A 24,237-nucleotide genomic window follows, 5' to 3' on the forward strand; every position below is an offset into this window, starting at 1 on the left:
TGTGTATTTAGGATGCATAAAATGCTAGCTATGAAATCTATGAAGACAAAGGAGTTAAAAAAAAAAAAAAAAAAAAAAATGTAATTTCCATCAGCGTCATTTCCAGCACAGAATTCTATTAAAAACAATACTGAATATGAGATGTGCTGGAAATGACACTGTGGTGGGAATTTTCATGACTTAAAATGTAAATACATTAAGCTGCAAGCAGCGATGATGAGCCCAAGCACAACTGGTCCATTTCCACCCGGTGGCTTTCGGAAAACAATACAAGGTGGACACATGCATTTGGCATTTGACATTATTCTAAACAATTCTGAAGCAATTTGGGTAAATATAAGAGGACTATTTTTAAAGTCTGTTGTAAGAGCCACACTTCCTGCTGCCAGGCGGCGCTATGACCGTGACCCAAAATAGTCAAATCCATGTGATTAGTCCCAAGACTAAAAAAACATCTTAACTTTGACCTAAATCACACATTGCACACAGAAGATATGAGGCACTTCCTGTTTCCCATTTTTCGCCATTAATTTTATAACTCGCCATGGCGACACCGTTCGACATATCAAAATCTGTTCGCAATTTAGCATCTTTTTGGAATTTGGAATGCCCAATTCCCACTACTTAGTAGGTCCTCGTGGTGGCACGGTTACTCACCTCAATCCGGGTGGCGGAGGACAAGTCTCAGTTGACTCCGCTTCTGAGACGTCAATCCGCGCATTTTATCACATGGCTCGTTGTGCATGACATCGCGAAGACTCCGCATGTGTAGGCTCATGCTACTCTCCACGATCCACGCACAACTTACCACGCGCCCCATTGATATAATACAAACACTACTGATTTATTATTATTATTATTATTATTATTATTAGTTGTAGTAGTAGAAGTAGTATAATGAATATTAATTTAATGAATATTAAATTTCTGTCATACTTTTTTAATTTAAATTAAGCTTTTATTTTGGCTGAGCTTTTATTCTGAAGTGTTTGTGTGTTATGACCAAGGAGCTCTGACGTTATGACGAACTTACCACTCCGGAAAAGCTGGTCGCTACGTGACTCAAAGTGATTATTAAACCGCAACGGCTGCTATTTAATTAAATATGTACTCTATTTGTGCCTTAAAATTGTTTAGATATAACTCTATACCTTTGCCTCATTTAGTACGCAAGGATCTATGAATATGCAAAATAGTCCCCACCTCCATCTCCACTGCACTGCTTGCCTGCAGCTCGGGCTCGTTGTGTCCCCAGGACAAATTGATGGAACTGCGTTGGGCTTCAATATATGTTTAGTGGCAAAACCCATCTGTTTTTGGGTAAAATTTTCAAAACAGTTCTCTGGAAAATGACTACTGCAAACCCGAGTTTTCTCTGGAAGTTTTGCTGGGACATTAAGATTTTTCCAAATAAACTGCACCCATTTATCTCAGATTTTCAGACCCTTTGGTAATACATGAAGGCTCACCATTTGTCCTTTTGCAACTTTGCATCCAAAAACAGAACATGTCTTGCAAAATACCGATACGTAGCTACACCTGACTTCTCCTGATACCCCTTGCTTCGCCGTAGCGTATGCTAATGATATGTAAAGCCCCACCCCGCAAGTGGACGGGATTGGTTCCTTAGGTTTGTGACGTATGACGTGCTGTCTGAATCCGTGTTTTTGAGTCCGTCTCTGGTAAACTGCAGTTCCAAGAAGAAAATGCTCAACCATGGCATTGACTGCTGATTTCACTCATGGTATGTCTTGGACATGGACATGTAAACAAGCCTAAAACTTGATTTTCACTGGAGGGGGTCTTTAAGACTTAACTTTCTAGAAATCCACTTTGCTATAAGTGCCCGAAGTTGAAGAAACACCAAAAACTGTATTTCTTTTTAGAACAGGAACAGGAGAAAATCCACTCAATTTAAAAAAAAATAAGCCCCTATATTGCTGGTGTAATGCAATTAGTGAAAAAAAAAAAAAAAAAATCATCAGTAATATTAGCCATTAGCAATATGGTCATTGATAAATCATGCATTTCAATATAAGCTGTACAAACCCATAATGATGAATAAGATGATGCTCACCACAGCGCATAACAATTTAATTACCACAGGACACTAAATCCTCTGCAGCACTAATGAAGTCTGATAATAGAGCAAACCCCTGAACAGTTTGGACACAGGACAGACCAAAGACAAAACAAACGCTCTTGACAACAGCATCATCTCATTACTTTAACCCTTACATAGAGGGCAGTCTAAGGTTCTTATTCACTTATGAATGGAAAAGATCACACATATTTTTGTGTCCTACTAATTGAGTAGAACAAATCTGAACTACTGGCCTGACTGCGTCAGCAGTAAACAATCCTTATTGTTGAGCCCTCTTGGTAACGGTATGTTTGTTTAAAATAAACATTTAAAATAAAATAAAAAATAGTATTGGATTTATAAAATCGGCTACTATATCGGCTATCAATCATAACATAAAAAACTATTTGCCTCTATTTGCATTGACCAAAATTTCTATATCAGACTATCCCTAATAAATTACCACAATATGTTTCATTTTCTGCTTGTGTTCAGTGTGCTGGGCTGGTGACAGTGTTGTGCTGAGTGTACTGCATGTCACTGATTTACATGTTCTGAATAAGATGAAAATTGGGGGGGTGTAGGGGATTATACAGGGTTAAATCTCTCCACCCTGCAGGAGAGTGATGTGCTTTAAGGAGCAGATAAGTGGCCAGCAGCCTAAATCAACAGCAGGGTCCAGAATTAATGGTTAAGAAGCCCTTGAGATAAACGTGAGGAGCAGCGTGCATCTGTTTAATGTTAATCCACCACTAATTAAGCAGACGTCCAGTCAGCTGAGGCAGGGCGGAGGGGGATGCGTCTGTGTGTAAAATACCTGCGGAACAGCAGGAGACACCATGCCCCCATCAGCAGATCAACATCTTATTAAAATTCCCTTCACAGACACGTCTCTGTCTTAAAAGTCACAAGGGCATCCGGGTTTATAGCAGGAACATGCTCTTTATCATTCAATGAGAACATCAAAATGCATAAAGCATGCGGAGACTGTCTCAAAGATTATACAGAATGGCTTCTTATTTGGCCAATACCAATAGCTTATTTTAATCAAAAATTATTTTATTTTATGTCCAATAACCATATGATTATTGGACATAAAATAAAATATATACACTGGCGGTCAAAGGTTTGGAATAATGTACAGATTTTGCTGTTTCGGAAGGAAATTGGTACTTTAATTCACCAAAGTGGCATTCAACTGATCACAAAGTATAGTCAGGACATAACTGATGTACCATCAGCACCATCACTATTTGAAAAAAGTCATTTTTGATCAAATCTAGACAGGCCCCATTTCCAGCAGCCTTCACTCCAACACCTTATCCTTGAGTAATCATGCTAAATTGATCATTTGGTACTAGAAAATCACTTGCCATTATATCAAACACAGTTGAAAGCTATTTGGTTCGTTAAATGAAGCTTAACATTGTCTTTGTGTTTGTTTTTGAGTTGCCACAGTATGCAATAGACTGGCATGTCATAAGGTTAATATTAGGTAAAACATGGCAAAAAAGAAACAGCTTTCTCTAGAAACTCACCAGTGATCAGTTGAATGCCTCTTTGGTGAATGACAATACCAATTTCTTTCCATAAGAGCAAAATCTGTACATTATTCCAAACTTGTGGCCACCAGTGTATATATATATATATATATATATATATATATATATATTTATGTATTTCAAATGTAAGCATACACAGTACAGCTCCAATTGGGGCTGGGGTATTTTTTCGATTTACGTTTTGACACGATTTTTTGAACTGGTGCTATTTTAGGTAATTTTAATCTTTATACTGTTGGATGTTTTGTTTGGAAAATATTAATAAAACATTATTGTTACATATTCTAAGAAGAAACTAAATGCATTTTAACAGGAAAAGAAGTATATCTAGAGTCATATTTTAGCACTTTCAAAATCTGCGATTAATTGCAATTAACTATGAAAAATTATGCGATTAAAAAAATATTAACTGACAGCACTAATTTTAACATTTACAGATTGGCCCCATTCACCTCCATTATAAAAGTCTCACTGTAATCCAGTATTTTGCTTTTCTTTCCTTTCTTTTTTTCTTTTTTTAAAGAGGGACAAGTCAAAAAACATTTTTGTGGTAATAAACATTAAGCCACAAATGCTGTCGATTGAGCTTAAGTTGTGTTGAACCCGAAATATTCCTAGGGTGAATCTTACGAAACCAGACAAAAACATAAAACAATACTGACATTTATTGGACAAAATAAATGTTCTATATGGATGATAAACTTTTGAGTAAATTTCAATATTTAGCCTATATTATACATCTAGACGATATAAGTATGTGTTGCTAAAACCGTAAGCAGTTCGGCCAAGTTATACACACAACTAGCTAACTGAATCACAGTCATGAAATCAGTCTGATAGGAAGTATTAGCAGGAAGCCCTCTTGTCATGGAAACCGGCAATGAGGCTCAGTAGCCGCTAGATAGTAGCTAGCTATCCGGCTAATTTAACATTTTTGTGTACCGAACAAAACAGCACTGACAATGCAATATTTGACTACGATAGACTTCACCAAGGATGAACTGCTGCCAACTCAAGCCCGAAAACAAGGGATACTTCACTGGCCACTGCCTGCACCTCGGACTTAGGATGAACTTCACCAAAAATTAACTGCCACAAGTTTCCAGCCAGACTGCGAGGCACAACTCAATGACTTCTGCATGCATCATCTTGGTCTTAGGGTGAACTACACAGTGAATAAACTGCTATCAACTGCAATCCAATCGAATACCAAGTAATAGTTCTCTGACCACTGTTTGCATCACTTCTCTTAAAATGGAATACATGGACAAGAAATTACTGCCAACTAAAGCCTTTATCAGTCAAATAAAACAGGAGACTGCATCTACATGCACTTCCACAGTCAATTCGGGATTGACTTCACAGACACTTAATTATTAATTTTACAGTTCAATCAATATCCTTTAGTTTTAAACACTGCCCACCAAAAATCGACTCTGTTTACTCAATTAATTCATGACTTGTATTACATATAGATAACTGGTATTGGCATTATGTTCATGTAGCCAGAGGGGAAATGCTTAATATGGACTCTAAGACATTTGAAACATTTCAGCATCATTTTCTGTAAAGCTGCTTTGAAACAATGTGTATTGTGAAAAGCACTGTTCAAATAAAAATGAATTGACTAATAAATATTCCTACCATCGGAGCAATTGAAGCTTGAAGTACCGCCTGTTTGCTTGCTTCACACTAGTGACAGCACAAGATGAGAATGCTTTCTTGAGTTCAAACACAGCTGTATGTAAAGTAATTCCGAATGAAGGGGTCTCGAGTCGTGTTTTTCTAAGTTGCAAACTACGTTTAACTTGACACAGTAACAAAAAAACGCAGTTTATTACACGACAATTGAAATGAGACGCTCCAAAAGCATCCATCCATCGCATGTATACATTGATGTGTTCTTAAAAAGATTGATGAATCTCAGATAGATTGATAAATTAAATAGCAAAATGGATTGATGTGACTGAAGGCTAATGATAAACTTATGTTCAAAAAAAAAAAACATAATCAATATATTGCCTTCTAAAGCCACTTTTTGTACTTTCTAAACAATGCTTTACTCGTCTGCCACATTATGTAATGCTATTTATTTTAGTTATAATTATAATATGTATTATATTTATAATTATTTAATCATCTTACATTTAATTATTGTTAATTGGGGGAGCTTTCACGGCAAATATTTATGCATGCGATTAATTTGATGAATTAATCAGCATTTCATATAATTCATTCGATTAAAAATTTTAATAGATTGACTGATTGAAATTTTAATAGATTGAATTGGGGAAATGACTGAATAAACCCTTTTTCTACTTCCAATTTAACCTGATTAATCAAACATGATGCTGATAAAAAAAAAAACAAAAAAAAAAAAACACACACACACCTATAAATACACTAGTCACTCATGCATCCCTAATATTAAAATAGTAATATCAATTAACTGCCAAAATTGCAGTTAATAGTGACCAAAAATCTTTATAATTAATATTCATGTATAAAGAAGCACAAACCTGCAGAGTGCAGACTGAGAAGAGATAGGGCAAAGGGTTGAAATATTTTGCCCCAGAGAGGGTGATTTTGCCCAAATCCTCTAAACGCAGAGCTGGACCAGAGGCAGTTTCATGTGACTCCTCCATACACACACGATTATGATGATAAAGATGAATAATTCAGAGGCACTATCTTGCTCCTTAATTACAGCCTCTATCTCCCTGACTAATCGAGCAGTGCTGGGGTAGGGGTGCTGTATTTATATTGCATCTCGCCTCTAGAGATTACTCAAAAAGAAATCTAGACCATCATACAATTAAAAGACACATTTGTAATTCAATGTAGGTGGGTGACCTAAATAATATTCTGACTGATCTTTAAATATTTACTATGCAGAGAAAAATCAACAAACTACATGAACTACCGAATGGCTGCCATAGAACAGCACAGGACGTGTTTCGACAAAACTGAATCAGTGGACAACCTCAAGGGAAGGTTTATTGGAGAGATTCTTCCTAGACCTTTCCTTGCTCTTCCTGATGTCAGGCTCTTTCTGTAAACTCATGCTTACTGCACATGAGCAGTCAACACTGATCTGCCATTGGGTGGCAAAGATTTCCAGCTAATAACTGTTTCCTATGAGACACACAGTTTTCGTCCTCCATTGAGCCGCATTCAAATCTCAGGACGTTGTTTTATTGTGTTATTTTAGATGTTTGTACACTGTATAGTTTATATGACTGTTACCTGTCTTAGACATAGAAGTGCTTTTCCATCATCAAGCTGAACGGTTCTGAGCACAGTAGGTTACAGTCCCAGTAGCATTTCCGCCCGAGCACTGTTCGGTACTGTAAGAGTACAAACTGTTCCCAGCCCGGATTTATTGACGTGATGACTCACGATTGGTCACCTGCCCAGTCAGTCCATTCTAATCCTGATTTTGCAGCACCACAGTATAAAAGAAACCCTAACTGTGCCAACCAGTCCAGATCAGAACAGAACGGCAAGATTCAGCAAAAAAAGTAAAAGTTCAGTTCAATGGTGGGAAAAGCGTCTCAGAAATCTACTTCACTTATATCTACAAAATAATTCATTGAGCCATAGAAATCACAAAAAAGCAGATTGGTCCATCTTGACTAGTTAAAATAGAAGAATTAATATTTAGACCCATCATACATAACATTGAAAGCTGCTAACCCCCACTCTTTTACAGAGACACTTGCCATTCTATCCACTTCCTCACCTCAGATGTGCAGGTGACTCTGCGTGGATGTGGCGCCTCCTGCTGGAGCTGGTACACTATTACAACAACACAGGTCAAGCGTTTCAAGATTATACACTACCAGTAAAAAGTCAGAACACACTTGGCTGGATTCATTTTTAAAATTAATAATAAAATAAATACATATTATTGTCTAATAATCTAATTTAAATTATTGAAGCATAAGCCTTTTTTAATTGATAAATTGGAGTGAAACAAAAAACAAACAGCCAACAAGTGTCCAGGGTGACTACTACGAAGAGTACTTTTGAATACTGTACTTCCATTTGTGTGGTTTTGATGACTTTAGTGGTGTGTCCGCACTTTTGACTGTGTGTGTGTGTGTGTATATATATATATATATATATATATATATATATAAAATCAATATATAAAATCTCTCATGTAAGCCAAAATGTTCATAGTGCATGATATTAAAGTGCCAATTTTTTATGTGGCCTTTATTGTTTGCAACATGCCATTAAGAAAAATATGTTTGTATTTGCTCTAATCTCCAGATAAGATAATACATTTTTCTATTAGAATTAAGTTCTGCTGACATATTTATCTAGCTGCTGGTTGCAAACACAAAACACTATTTGCACAGTGCTATTAAAACGATCAGAAAAGGTAAATATGTATTAAAAAGTACACTTACAATAGGATTTCCACACAGGGGGTCTGTACTCATCATTATCTGCGAGAAATAAGACATATTACTCAATTATAATTTTTCAGTCACATGACATTAAAATTACATTCATTTAAAAGACAAGCTATATAAAGTATATATATATATATATATATATATATATATATATGTATATATATATATATATATGTATATATATATATATAAATATACATACACACCGATCAGCAACAACAGTAAAACCATCTGCCTAAAATTGTGTAGGTCCCCCTCATACTGCCGAAACTCATACCAGCCCATCTGGCACCAACAATCATGCCATGCTCCAAATCACTGAGATCACAATTTTTTCCCCATTCTGATGGTTGATGTGAACATTAACTGAAGCTCCAGACCCGTATCTGAGTGATTTTATGCACTGCACTTCTGCCACATGATTGGTTGATTAGATAATCGCACGGATGATTGTTGGTGCCAGACGGGCTGGTTTGAGTATTTCTGAAACTGCTGATCTCCTGGGATTTTCACAAATAACAGTCTGTAGAATTTACTCCGAATGGTGCCAAAAACAAAAAACATCCAGTGAGGGGCAGTTCTGTGGATGGAAATGTCTTGTTGATGAGAGAGATCAACACAGAATGGCCAGACTGATTCGAACTGACAAAGTCTACAGTAACTCAGATAACCACTCTGTACAATTGTGGTGAGAAGAATATCATCTCAGAATGCTATTCTGAGATGCGGGCTGGTGCTGCTTTGGTGGCACAAGGGGGACCTACACAATATTAGACAGGTGCTTTTAATGTTGTGGTTGATCGGTGTATACACATACACACACACACACACACACACACACACACACACACACACTCACACACACTCACACACATTTATAATAAAGGCACTGAAAGTTATCATTACACTTTACAACTTGTGTACATGGAACAAAACAGCCATTCACCAACAGTGCCTGAATATTTACATTTGAGCAGCTCAAACAGCTGTTAACTAATTAAACCTATGATTTCTATTCATTACATTGAGCTTTGTGTTTGCATTGTGCCAGACTGTACTGATGGTGTGAGAGGGCCTCTGCTGGACTATACAGTGATTGCAGTCAGATTTCCAATATTATTTTATTGATTTTTACAGAGCTTGCCTATGGTAATTTTTGGGTTTCTTTAACTACTATACTCTTCCATTGTCTTATGATGAAAGCAGCAGAGGAAGTGTAAAAATCAAGCACAAAAGCAGATCACAATTTACAGGATGAGTTGCACATCCACATAAACATATAGGCTGCATTTATCAAATGTATTTTATACACATTCGCAACACCTTCATTGAGAGGGACAACCAGGAATCAAAAAGTCAAAAATCCAATTGCGTAAATGTGTGTTTCCTCTCGCAGAGGATTTATATGTTGGTTTCAAACAGTTAGATGAAAACCCTCTTAAATTAGAATCATTTTTGCGAACTCTAACCTCCAAAGTATGTATTCACTATCATTATATTTTTGTTATAGCTCTTAAGTAAACAAGCGAACATACTGGAATTAATCCACACTGGCATACATTCAGGCAAGGGTTAAATATATTATGGGGCAGATTTTACCAAAAGGTATAAATGTGTTCTTGGCACAATAATGAAAGTCAGCTCAGGGCATGTTGTCACGTGTTTTAAATGTCATATATTTATACAATTTATTAATTACAATCTTTGTTGGCCAAAACTATTTGGAACTATTTTCCGTTTTTGGTGTTTCATGGACAATTTTGTGCCTCATAATTTATTTCATGCAGGCACAGATTTAAAGGAATATTCTAGGTTCAAGCTAAGCTCAAGGTTTAACCTTAGCTTTACTCTTACTTTCATGCTCCCCATCATTTCCAGCTCCATTGGATTTTTTTTTTTTTTTTACCTTTATTTAACCCCCTAGACATTCTTTATTCCTTGTACACTATCTTTAAGTTAATAAATTCATATCATTGAAATGACCTTTCGTGTCGGGAACAAGCTGGTCATAACATGAATAATAAAGTCTACCACTGAACTCGTATCAGCCATATCACGAGTATCACCTCTTAAATTGATAGTACAATACAAACATTAACAGTAGATAATTATATTAAAATATACTGTCAGAAAAGCGCTATAAGTGTAAAATTCTTTAATTCAAAATATGTGAATATGAGTGTTGTTTATCTTCATCAAAGCAAGTAATATTTCAGTTTTAAATGTTTAATTGTATAACATTAAATCAACATGAAAATAACACGTTATGACTCCGGCTCTGAATATCTCCAGTCATGATCACACACAGGCAAAGCTGATGTCGTAAGAGAGTACAAAGTTACATAGTGCAGCTTTAAAAAAACAAAAATCAAGGTTACAGTGAGGTTACATAACTTACTGTAATGGAAGTGAATGGGGCTAATTTTTGGAGGGTTTGAAGGCAGAGATGTGAAGCTTATAATTTTATAAAAGCACTTGCATTAATTCTTCTGATAAAACTGTGTAGTATTTGAGCTGTAAAATTGGATATAACATTAACAGTAAAATCATATCAACATGCATATTATTTAGTCTTGTGGCTGAACTTTTGAAAACAGTGAATATTTTAACATTTAATAATTGGCCCCATTCACTTCCATTGTAAGTGCCTCTCTGGAACCTTGATTTTTTAAAGAAAAGGAGGGACAAGACAAATTATTATTTTTATTTTTTTATGTTGTTGTTGATGTTTTGTTTTATGGTGGTAATTAACATGATGCCACAAATGCTGTCGACAGCAATTAACTTTCTGTTGAACCCGGAATATTCCTTTAAAGAGAGGTATAGATTTTGTTTTGGTGGTTGTTATGGTGGGGTGACAGGAGAACACGTCCCCTCAATGTTCACACTAAACCTATGTCACTGTTTAATGGCATGTTTGATTGTGTCAAATCACTCCATATAGTGTGACAACATGCACCACTATTGGGACAAGTTGTCAAAAAAAGGACAACGTGTGCTCAATGAATTATATCTTTTTCCTGGGCAAAAATGGTAATAAATATTTGGCTAACTTTTTTTGTAGCCAAGACTTTAACCCTGTAAAGCCTAACATATGAAAGAATAGTGAGAAAATGATATTTTTTTTTTTTTACATTAAACTGTTTTTAGTACCATTAGACAAGATATAAAAAGGAATCGTAAAAAAAAAAAAAAGTTTTTTTTTGTTTTTTTGTATCATATTTGATACATTAGGCTTTAGAGGTAATTTTTCCTCCATTTTGTTTCCCAGATGTGTGTGTGTGTGTGTGTGTGTGTGTGTGTGTGTGTGTATATATATATATATATATATATATATATATACACACATACACACACATACTGGCAGTCGAAAGTTTGGAATAATGTACAGATTTTTAGCATGATTACTCAAGGATAAGGTGTTAGAGTGACGGCTGCTATTTTGTCTTATTGTACTGGCAGAGTTTTTATAGTGAAAACAAGTGAAAAAATCTACCAGTGCTGAAGAAGTAATCCAAAGTATTTAGAATACGTTACTGACCTTGAGTAATCTAACGGAATATGTTACAAATTACATTTTACAGCATGTATTCTGTAATCTGTAGTGGAATACATTTCAAAAGTAACCCTCCCAACCCTGCTTATAAATTATAACAAAGTTTACTATTTAGTCTTTCAAGAGTAAAGAACAATAATATTATAAATATAACATTTCGTAAGGTTTCTGTCCGATACATAACACAGTGCTAATGACATAGTAATTTATTAATTTAAACATAGTGCTTTGAAACAATGATAGGCTAGTCTTATAAAGCAAACATCTATTGTCAAAAATGTCAATAGCTTTAATTATAATGTTACTTTGAACTTTTAAATGTCATTTATCCCAACATACAGTCACTTTTCACGCAAGTCCGCCGCCATTGTTTAACTGACCGATTTAAAACATTAAAACCATTTTTTTTTTTTCACAAATAACCACTAAATGGTGCCATAAACATGTGAAACTTACATACCATAGGTTGTTTGGCTTATTTCCTTGAACAGAGAGTGAAACAGGAGCCATCAAACATTGGTGTTTGATGGGTTAAGGTATGTGGCTCTGCAGAAATTGACTTTCAAAAATAAATGTACCCTGAGAAATATTTGCTTGAGTAAAAAGTGTGACAACTAGCCCCTGTCTATATGTCATCAACTGGGCAACTGTAGGAGAAACTGACAAAATAATTCCAGATTGACATAGCCTAGATTGGTGTTTAACCATTATTTTATTTTTTATTTTTAATGGATAGTGTCAATACTTAGACCAAACATCACAATTAGCTCTAGATTTTCACAAGATGGGTCTGAATGAATGTGTCAAGAAACTGTTGCACCATTTATAGCCTAATAATAAACCTTTTAATAGCTCTTTAGAGTGTTCATTCCATAATTAATGAATAATAGTAGCAGGCAAACCCTGCTGTAAGCAGCACTTCATGAACAATAGCCTGCAGGAGAGGGAGAGGCCCTTCACATTACTACAGACCTGGCCCCGCTCAACACACTACAGTCCTGCTCCTTACACTAACTCACTCTCACTCTCTGAGGAGGAAGGACCCACTGACAGCTTCCTCTCCTTTTCACAGAAACATCCACAATAGAAAGACACTCTTTATTATCCTCCTCACAAAAAGATACTTCCAAGTTTAAAGCATCTGAATGCATTCAAGGCATCATCTCAATAAAATAATGTGCAGTATGAGTCCGCAGACAGCTGGAGTGTGAAATACAGTAGCAATGGAGAAGAGTTTGGTTATATTCAAATATCTTCCTCTAAGGGTCACGTAGGCCTTCAATACTACTCATGATAAGGAGTATGATTCAGCATTAGCTAAATATTAATAGAAAATAGCTGTTTCCTTATCCAAAGATAAAACAAACACACTTCCTCTCTCCGAGTTCACCAACAAGTGTTTGAGGCTGTGTGGATGGAGTATCACGCATCTATAACCATTAAAATGTTCATATTTATTTGGGTAGTTGATGTCATAAATGTCAACCACATCCAAGACTTTGGGTTAAAATCGACATGTATAAGGGAAAGTATATATACAGTTGAGGTCGACCGATGGTGGATTTTGCCGATACCGATAACCAAGGTGGTGAAAAGGGCCAATAACTGATTGATCGGCCGATGGTTTTTAAAATCGATGTATTGAATGTGAAAACATTTTCTTAGTCTTTCCTTACTGTGAGGGGCACTGACACAGAGGCTAAAAGAGTCCAAAATTAGTAAAATTCCAGATGCAGGTTTACTGCCAAAAACCCAATAATACCTAGACAAAAAAAAAAAAAAAAATGAAGATTTAGCCTGAAACACACTGGGGACTCTTATTTTGAAATATCTTCTAAACAAAACATGCACTTAGTCTCTTACAATCATCTACAATGTATTACAATAAAAAAAAAAATACTATAAGGTAAACATTGTCATATGGGCTCATAAATACTGTGTAAGCAGTCATTCATTAACAGAGTTTGCTTGTCAGTTGTCTTTTCCGGTATTATAAAATACATTAACTCAATAATCAATAAAGGTTACACAAATAAACGTTCAACAATAACCGCTTTTCCACCAACAGGCCAAACAGTTCTCATTGCAAAACCGTTCCGTGCCGATCCAGGTAACCTGGTGTGGTTAAAGTTTCTTTTTCCACTGTGGTATGTAACAGATCCGTCTTTTGGCGACAGTGTGAGAGGTAAACATTGGAGCGAGTGCGGTGCGCTATGGAGGATAATCGCATATTCCAGTTTTTAGGACTGCTTTTTTCCCCTGGTTTTACTCTGCTAACAAACATCACACAGACCATGTCGGAAAAAGGAGAGTAAAGAGAAAAGGACGAGAGGTTTACCATCATTTTCTGAGGGCTTGTTTTTGCCACCGGACATGAACATGCAGAATGGTAAAAGTTCCCAGACTAGCTAAAATTTTATATAACTACTGTATGCAAATGATTAGTGAGAATGTATTGATGTATTTTGAGTTTAAATGAGCTAGTAATCTACTTCCCTGACGAAAAAGGTGTGTAGAAAAATAAATGTAGGCTACAATACTAGTTAAACCATCATAATATAATCTTGAAGATCCACTAAACAAGTCACCGCATACTAAAGCCATTCCACCAGCACGGTTCAAGTGGAAATGCTACTGTAACTGTTCCGTACCGTGCTCAGAACCGTTCGGCCCGATGGTGGAAAAGTGGCTCATGTCTATGCTTAATATGTGTCTTTTTTTAAAACAATAATATGTTGTATTAATAATCGTGATTTAGTTCATAAACAGTGATGATGACAGTGACTTGGCTCATTACAATCCTCTGTATTCAACAAAGTAAGCTTTTCATACCATATATATTCATCAGGTTAAGGGTTTTGGCCACAGAGGAACATGGAGAAAAAAGAAAAAAAAAAACTATCAGCAACTATCGGTGTTGATTTTTTTCCAATAACCGATAGTTCCAAAAAACGACTATCGGCACCGATTAATCGGTAAAAAGGATATACCGACCAACCTCTAATATACAGGTTTACCACTCTTTTTGGACAATGAATTTCCATGACTTTTCCATTCATTTGTGATTTCAGGAAACCAATAGGCCTATTTTACAAAACATTTTGATTCAGACTGATTCACTAATTAATCATTCAGACCTTTTTGTGAACCATTTCAACAAAATAACTGCAAAGAACCGACTTCAAAGAAGACAATACTATGGGTTTTTACTTTACACAAGCTCTATCCAAGAGCAACATTTAGGGGAAGAAACATTTTAGAGCACAGCGTAACTAGAAAAATGTATATTTACTATAAAAATGTCCATGGTTTAACAATTAGCCTACTTTTAAAGGAATATTCGGGTTCAATACAAGTTAAATTCAAACAACAGCATGTGTGGCATAATGTTGATTACAAATAGTTCTGACATTTCCCACCTTGTTTAAAAAAAAGTGAGGCACTTACAATAGAAGTGAATGGGGACCAATCTGTAAAATTTTCACTGTTTCAAAAGTATAGCCACAGGATGTAAACAATATGTGTGTTAACATCATTTAAAGTTATAAAATCCCTTACTAACCTTTTCTGTGTAAAGTCATATCCAATTTTAAAAGTTCGTTGCCGTAACGCAATAAACTAAAGCAACTGTAATTTCGTAACTTCACAGCTTAAATAATACACGAGTTAACAGAAGAAAAGTGCTTTTATAAAATTATCAGCTTCACATTTCTGCCTTTAAACTAGAGGTAAACTAATATATCGGTTTTACCGATTAATCGGTGCTGATAGTTGCTTTTTAGAACTATCGGTTATCAGCAAAAATATATTCCAATAGTTTTTTTTTTTATTCCTCTGTGTTCCTTTGATAATTACGTTTATTTAATTAAAGCGAGGGCACTCAAAGGAAAATGTGACTATACGGAAACGTCCCTCATCAGCACATACATCATGACTCCAACTTCATATATTGTGAATAATAATAATATATAAACTATAAAAACCTTAATTTGGTAAATACATATAGAGCATTGTAATGGAGCCAAGTCCCATCATTTCAAAATAAGAGTCCCTGGTGTGTTTCAGGCTTGTTTAGTGTTTTAAAAGTCCTACGTTATGCACCCAATCTTCTTTTTTTCTGATTTTAATTGGGACTTTGGTTGAAAAATAAACTACATCTAGGGTTTTATTCATTTTGGACTCTGGCCTCTGTGTTTGTGCTGAATATTATTAAAACTATCAGCCGATTAATCGGTTATGGGCCTTTTCCACCACCTTAGTTTTCGGTATCGGCACAATCCACTATCGGTTGACCTCTACTTTAAACCCTCCAAAAATTGGCCCCATTCACTTTCATTGTTATTGCCTCTCTGTAACGTTTTTTTTTTTTTTTTTTTTATTACAGTAGGGATGAATCAAAATTATTTTTTTGTGGTAATCAAATCAGTGATGTTAAATTTTCACCATTTTAATCAACTTTTTGCCTACATTAATTTCTTGATTATATTATATAAATAATAATAATAAAAAAATCACCTCAAACATGTACTTTCCCTTTTACATTAATATACATTTTAAATAAAAAATTTGTTCATAAATAATAATAACAATAATAAAAAATAGGCATGTTATGCATCAACTATGTAAATATCTCACTGATTCTTGAGATAAGGGACAAAATTGTTTTTTAAAATGAGTTTATATATATATTTTTTTATACTAAATTAACTTGAAATGGATATATCTGTAGACAAGTTCTCAGCTAACGAACCATGTAAGGGAACAGATTTTTATAAAAATGCTTTTTTTCTAAAAAATTGGCATTTATTCACTTCATAACTTACATCTTACTGTAATTATCAATATTAAAATGGGATGGCGGTGTTGATATGTTGAAGCTGTGACCGCAGAGGCTTAAACATTGTTTGTTTGAAATATATAAAAATATAAAACTTTCCAGACCACATGTCCTACTGTTGCATCCACCATAAGCAGGAAGTGGGAAAGAGTTATATGTGACCATGACATTGTCTGATTTATTCAGGATTATTAAAAAATCTGACAGAGTTGACTTAAAGTGAGGACACAACTTTGATAGGCAGGTTTTTATGGAAAATACCATTTAAATTTTACTTTATGTTTCATTTGATATCTTACAGATCCCTCCCATTGATTTGATATAGATATTTATGAATTTGTTTCATTTTTAAACGCTTTGTTTAACATTGTGACTTCTTGCAGAGGACAGGTTAAGTTACATGTGCTTCCAAGATGAGCATGCATTTAAAATATATATATATATATATATATATATATATATATATATATATATATATAACTATACACACTTCCTTTAGATTTAATTTTTTCAGTATTTTTATTATTATTAATTTCTTGATTTGTTAACATAAAGAGGACTTTTGTATGTAGGACATGTTTTGTCCCTTCTCGCAAAAATCAGTGATCTATCAACATAGGCCTGTGACTGGACATTTATCTGGTCTTAGACACTATAAACCACAAAGTCTCAACCACTTGTTTGTAAAGTCTGGGAAAGGTCCTGTACAATAAATGTAAAATGAAATGGGTGTGGCACACATTTTTCAAAGCACAAATATTCTATGTTGTCTCTCAATTAATATGAGGTCATAATAACATCCATAACAATTACAAATGAATTAGCAAAACGCTTTTTAAATAGTCTTAGGTTTTAACTGCTCATTTATTTGACCATTCCACTTCAAAAAGAATTTATCTTTCGCCCTGGTCCTTCTGTTTACAGTATAACTGTTAGGGACCATCTCGCTAATTATTGTGTGCTCACTTTTAAAAAAAAAAATACTGAAGATAAGGGGTTAAAAATGAAAAGAATACACTGACATCACCCTTTCAATGCGTATCCAATAGCAGAATAATGTCAGACTTCAGGATGAAGTCAAAGTTATTGTGGCCGCATGATGTCTATTGCTTATATTCTGCATTCGTTTAAAAACTCACACTGCGATTAAACGCTGCTGTTCGTTTAAAAACTCAAAATAAACACAATTAAATGGCATCGACTCACCAAACACAAGGATGGCCATTGCTTGCAGTGATCCCGATGGACAAAGCTTTCAACTACAGACACAATCGGCCTTTTATCCTGATCTCCACAATTATTCCATGTCTGATTCGACGATTATATGACAAATATCCTTATTATTATTATTATTATTATTATTATTGGTGAATGTCAAATGCAACAATTCTGCATAAGCGATGAGCTGTTGGATATAATAAGCTGTTGCCGAGCTAAACTTTGACCCCTACAGAGTCCAGTGACAACAACTCAACACCGACCACAGGACGATTCACGTGTGATCACAGATGAGTCCAGTGTGAACGCACCGACAGATCCTGACGGACAAATATAGTGAACACTCTGTTTGAGATCTGATTCACTCCGTACATCCAAACACTGAAGTCGCCATCTTGTGAGACCACATGACCTGAGCCACACTCTCACACGCGCGCTCAGCCTCCTCATGGCGCGTTACCACGGAGACACCCTTATTCTGTGAGGTAGTGATGCTCTGCATGTTTACAGGTCTAGCGGGGTTTTTTCTTTCTTTCTTTTTTTCTTTTCTATTTGTTATATGAAGTTCTTCAAACTGACTCGGAAACTTGTTACCTGGTCATCATTTATTTTTAGTACTTTCACATTTTTTTTTTTTCTTTTCCAGATGTAACTGTTTTAGCCTCATCCCAGACCCAGATTTACAATATTTGCCTAAACTATGAAAATTCATTATAAAAAATAAAAATTAGGTTTAAAACCATGGTAATCTAAACAAATTGTGAAATAAACTTTCCTAGATTTATTGTGTGAAAATTACTTCTATCATTATTATTATTTATTATTATTATTATTACTATTAATATTAATATTATTTATTTCAAAATATGACTGTCCCACAATTGTGGTTTTATTTCAACCACGCTAAACAATTTTGCCTTTATCAAACGTTAGTGTACTTGTAAAACAAAGAAAATTCATGGTAAATATCACTTTGTGAGCAGAATATTTTTATTGGGCATCATTTTCAAACAATCTGTAATTTTGCCAAATTATGTAAAAAGTGTGAAAATATTATTTAAATGTGTGTATTTAGGAGACATAAAATGTAAACTATGAAATTAGCCTTAGCAAGACAAAGGAGTCAGCCATTTTATTTCAAAACCGTTAAAGTTCACCCAAAAGTATACATTTTCTAATCATTTAATCACCCTCATGCCATCCCAGATGTGTTTGACTTTCTTTCTTCTGCTGAACACAAATTAAGATTTTCAGAAGAATATTTCAGCTCCATCTCAGTCACAGTCAGAATGCAAGTGAATGGAGACCAGAACTTTGAAGCTCCAAAAATCACATAAAGGAAGAATAAAATCATCCATACGCAGTAGTGGATCCTGGCACATGCGATATAGGCAGGCGCCTAGGGCGGCAACGCTCTATGGGGCGGCACGACAGGGTACCTGCTCGGCCGCCCCCACACAGAGCTCACAAGCTCGTGATGGGATAAAGGTGCCCCGAATTATGGTGCCCATATATATATATATATATATATATATATATATATATATATATATATATATATATATATATATATATACTGTAGGCCTCTTTACTCACCCTCTTGCCATTCCAGAAACATGGCTTTCTTTCTTTTTCAGAATACAAATGAAGATAAATATATCTTGGCTCTGTAGGTCCATACAATGTAAGTGAATGGTGGCCAGAACTTTGAGGCACAAAAAAGCACATAAAGTATAAAATTAATCCATAAGACTCCAGTAGTTAAATCTATGTCTTTAGATGTGATATTCTTCTAAAAGTTGTTGCTTGTGTTCAGCAGAAAGAAGAAATTCGTTCATATCTGGGATGGCATGAGAGTGAGTAAATGATGAGAGAATTTTTATTTTGGGATGAACTATCCCTTGTGTCCTTGTGTTATATTTTGTGTGTTAAAGCATAGTTCTGTAATAATAATAAGTTGTCAACATCGTAACATCGTAAAAATCCATATTTTCTTTGTGTTGTGTATTTTTTGGGGGGTGGGGGGTTAAGGGGGGTGCCACGTCAGATCTCGCCGAAGGCACCAAATAAGCCAAAACCGCCACTGTCCATACGACTCCAGTGGTTCAATATATATCTTCAGAAGCTATATAATAGGTGTGGGTGAGAAACGGATCAATTTTAAGTCCTTTTTCACAATAATGCGGCATCCGAATCTACATACTTCCCTACTATATAGTATGCCAAAACAGTTTGCCAATGAGTATGCTGGATTTAAAAGAACAGCGGCGAACTGTGAGTCATTGTACATATCCACACCAAGTGGGCAGGGAGGAGAATTTATAGTAAAAAAGGACTTAAATATTGATCTGTTCCTCTCCCACACCTATCATATCACTTCTGAAGACATGGATTTAACCACTGGAGTCATATGGATTACTTTTATGCTGCCTTTATTTGATTTTTGGAGTTTCAAAGTTCTGATCACTTGCATTGTATGGACCTACAGAGCTGAAATATTCTTCTAAAAATCTTAATTTGTGTTCAGCAGAAGAGAGAAAGTCATACACATCTGGGATGGCATGAGGGTGAGTAAATGATGAGAGAATTTTCATTTTTGGGTGAACTATCCCTTTAAAAAAATGTATTTCCATCAGTCATTTCCAGCACAGAATTTTATTAACACAATACAGAATTTGAGATGTGCTGGAAATGACACTGTGATGGGAATTTTCATTATTTTCCAAAAAAAAAAAAAGACAAATCTCCTCTAATGCATGTGCATACACTGTTGGACATTGTTAGTAAAGTTAATAAACTAGTGAATGTGAAAAAAATGTTTTCATTGGACTTTACTGTCTAAAAATCCATAGTGCTAAAAGTGCCTGAAGTTTACATCTCAGAATTTGTCTTTAAAAAGTAGTGTACTGTAGCAGTGTGACAATTCATTTTTGGCAGACATATATTGCATCTATGTTCAATAATTCACGTTTTTTGTTGTCATTAGATACTGATTTTCATTTGTCTTATTAAATCAAATCACTTTGTTGTCACATCATCATATAAAGTATATGAAATGCACTTAAAACATTTCCAATCAAAGTGTTTATTCACATATTGTTATTTTTCTCCTGCTTGTTAGACAAAATTGAATACAATGTCTCCAAAACCAACAAACATTTACAAGACAAACACCATGTCAGGAGATACATACAAATTCACAGATTAACAAAAAAATAGTAACAATAAATGCAGACATGGGCTTTATGTGGATATTGAGGTAGATGGGCAGTTTACTTTTTTTTACAGCAAGATACTACCCAGATATTATAGTGCAAAAGAGTAAAAAAAAAAAAAAAAAAAAAAAGCAGCATTACATGAAGTAGCAAATTGAGTTTATATGTTGCACATGTAGTGTACAACTGTCAGAATTGCAAGTGTCTGTTGCAAAATACAGTGACCCCAAAAAGTAATTAGATACTTAAGACCCACCTAAAGGTGTATGTGATTGCATTAGATAACAAAACATTAAGGTAACATTGAACATTAGTGTTCCCTTTGTTAAGGTTTTATAAAGGGGTTCATTAATGACTAATAAGTCAATTACAAATGTATTATAAATCATTTATGCAGTTAAAGCACCATTAATAGAAAGGAGGACTTTTATCCAATACTTGCCAAATAGAGAGCAATTTATATTATATGTTATAAATGCTTATTACTATAATCAAAGACATAAAATGCCCTAATCCATGATTTATGTCACAATGTAGCAAAAATTGACTAGTGAGAGTAAAAGGAGGGATTATGACATTTTGTGTTTATATTAATTACTGTAATGTCTTGATTCATTTGTGTTGTCACTTCCCTTGTCACGTTGATGTCAAAAGAATGGGTTTAACTAGTCCTAGTTACCTAAAGTCCTCTGCAAAAACACTTTTCATGTCTTCATGCTCATTCACAGCATATATAAAGCCTGATGACCATTAAACCATACTGAACTTTATGTACATAGATTTGGCTACTCCTTAATAAATGCTTGATATGTGTCTACTTGACATTAAATACAATTTTCATAGGTTACTATTGTTGAATAAGTGTTATTAAGCATTTATAACATGTGAGGTAAAAGTTCAAGTTACCCTTTTTATGCATTTTGTTATAACAGCATATTAATAATTTATAATGCATTTGTAAATTACTTAAAAACACCTTAATTAACAAAGGGAGCATTAAAACAAATGTTTTCTGACACCACATTTATTGTTCAGCCCTCATTTCCTGCAGTTGAATAAAAGTAAATATACTACAGAGTTTGCGGAATATGATAAGACTGGAAAGAGGTAAAAGGCGTGTCATGTTGATTGGCTGAATATTTATTTTAAAACAATGATAACACTGAATCTTGTTCTTGTCACTACACCTCTTCTTCCGAGTTAATTTAAACTGGACTTACAATTGAAGTCAGAAGTTAACATACACCTAAGCCAAACACATTTAAACTCAGTTTTTCACAATTCCTGACATTTAATTGTAGAAAACATTCCCTGTCTTAGGTCAGTTAGGATCACTACTTTATTTTAAGAATGTGAAATGTCAGAATAATAGGAGAGAGAATGATTTATTTCAGCTTTTATTTCTTTCATCACATTCCCAGTGGGTCAGAAGTTTACATGCACTTTGTTAGTATTTGGTAGCATTGCCTTTAAATTGTTTAACTTGGGTCAAACGTTTTGGGTACACTGTAAAATAAAATCCTGTTGTTTTTATGAAATAAAAATAAAAAAAAAGTCTGTTAAATTTACAGTAAAAGAATGTCATAAACTTGATATTAACCTTCTGAAACTGTAAAAATCTGCTTTTTACTTAATAAGGTATTGTTAATCATTGTAAAAATTACAGAAGAGCACATGATGACATGAAGTTATTTAATAGTGACTCTTCCAGGAGCAATGACCAATAAACATGTAAGACGGCGCTCAGTGTCACTCAACAAACACCATCAGGGTAACACATGTGAAATTAAAATAATACAATAAACTTTAACAAACTACATCAAATATAAAACAGAACACACCAATGTACAACTGATATTAAAAATAAGAAGAAATATAACTATTCCCATCAAATATATTGAAATATGATGGGTCACGCAGGGAATTGTGGGAACGCCCAATTATTGTTTTTTACTGTAATTGTTTCTCTCCCCTTTTTCTCCCCAATTTATAATGCCCAATCCCAATGCGCTCTAAGTCCTCGTGGTGGCATAGTGACTTGCCTCAATCCGGGTGGCGGAGGACGAATCTCAGTTGCCTCCGCATCCGAGACCGTTAATCCACGCATCTTATCACGTGGCTTGTTGAGCGCATTACATAGCGCTTATGGAGGCTTCATGCTATTCTCCAAGGCATCCACGCACAACTCACCATGCACCCCACCGAGAGTGAATCACATTATAGTGACCACAAGGAGGTTACCCCATGTGACTCTACCCTCCCTACCAACCAGGCCAATTTGGTTGCTTGGGAGACCTGGCTGGAGTCACTCAGCATACCCTGGATTCGAACTCGCAACTCCAGGGGTGGTAATCAGCGTCTTTACTCGCTGAGCTACCCAGGCCCTTTTACTGTAATTTTAACAATAATTTACTGTAAAAAGTACATGTACTCTCTTGTTAAACATAATGTAAATTTTACCATTAATTTTACTGGAAAATCATACTTTTTACATCTAAAAAAATATATTTTTACAACATTTTATTGTAAAAACTTTACTGTATTGTCTTTTAAAATATATCACAATTTTGTACTGTATATTTTACAGTTAATACTCATTAATCAATTAACGTTTTTTTTCTGTAGCATTTTTACTGTCTTTTACCATTAAAATTAGCCTTCCACAAGCTTCTCACGAAGTTGCTGGAGTTTTGGCCCATTCCTCCAGACAGAACTGGTGGAACTGAGTCAGGTTTGTAGGCCTCCTTGCTCGCACACGCTTTTTCAGTTCTGCCCACAAATTTTCTATCGAATTGAGGTCAGGGCTTTGTGATGGCCACTCCAATACCTTGACTTTGTTGTCCTTAAGCCATTTTGCCTCAACTTTGGAGGTATGCTTGGGGTCATTGTCCTTTTGGAAGACCCATTTGCGACCGAGCTTTAACTTCCTGGCTGATGTCTTGAGATGTTGCTTCAATATATCCACACCATTTTCCTTCCTCGTGATGCCATCTATGTATTTTGTGAAGTGCACCAGTCCCTCCTGCAGCAAAGCACCCCAACAACATGATGCTGCCACCCCCATTCTTCACAGTTGGGAAGTTGTTCTTCGACTTGCAAGCCTCACCCTTTTTCCTCCAAACATAATGATGGTCATTATGGCCAAACAGTAAAATTTTTGTTTCATCAGACCAGAGGACATTTCTCCAAAAAGTAAGATCTTTGTCCCCATGTGCACTTGCAAACTGTAGTCTGGCTTTTATATGGCAGACTTGGAGCAGTGGCTTCTTCACTGCTGAGCAGCCTTTTATGTTATGTCGATATAGGACTCGTTTTCCTGTGGATATAAATACTTGTCTA

At 35.0% G+C, this 24,237-nt stretch overlaps 1 protein-coding gene across 1 annotated transcript in view; it reads right to left on the reverse strand.

The window, feature by feature from the left end:
* LOC127447421 (N-chimaerin-like) overlaps positions 1-18,082 on the reverse strand; it is a 94,902-nt gene extending 76,820 nt beyond the window's left edge. Inside the window, exons 1-3 of the mRNA XM_051709302.1 lie at positions 17,672-18,082; positions 8,064-8,102; positions 7,388-7,443 (exon numbers count right to left, since the gene is read on the reverse strand). Coding sequence (XP_051565262.1) covers positions 7,388-7,443; positions 8,064-8,102; positions 17,672-17,690 — 114 coding nt within the window. The 5' untranslated portion in view covers positions 17,691-18,082. The remainder of the gene's footprint in view (positions 1-7,387; positions 7,444-8,063; positions 8,103-17,671) is intronic.
* Between the last annotated feature and the right edge of the window lie 6,155 nt (positions 18,083-24,237).

This window comes from Myxocyprinus asiaticus, chromosome 10 (assembly GCF_019703515.2).
Source record: "Myxocyprinus asiaticus isolate MX2 ecotype Aquarium Trade chromosome 10, UBuf_Myxa_2, whole genome shotgun sequence".
NCBI lineage: Eukaryota > Metazoa > Chordata > Actinopteri > Cypriniformes > Catostomidae > Myxocyprinus > Myxocyprinus asiaticus.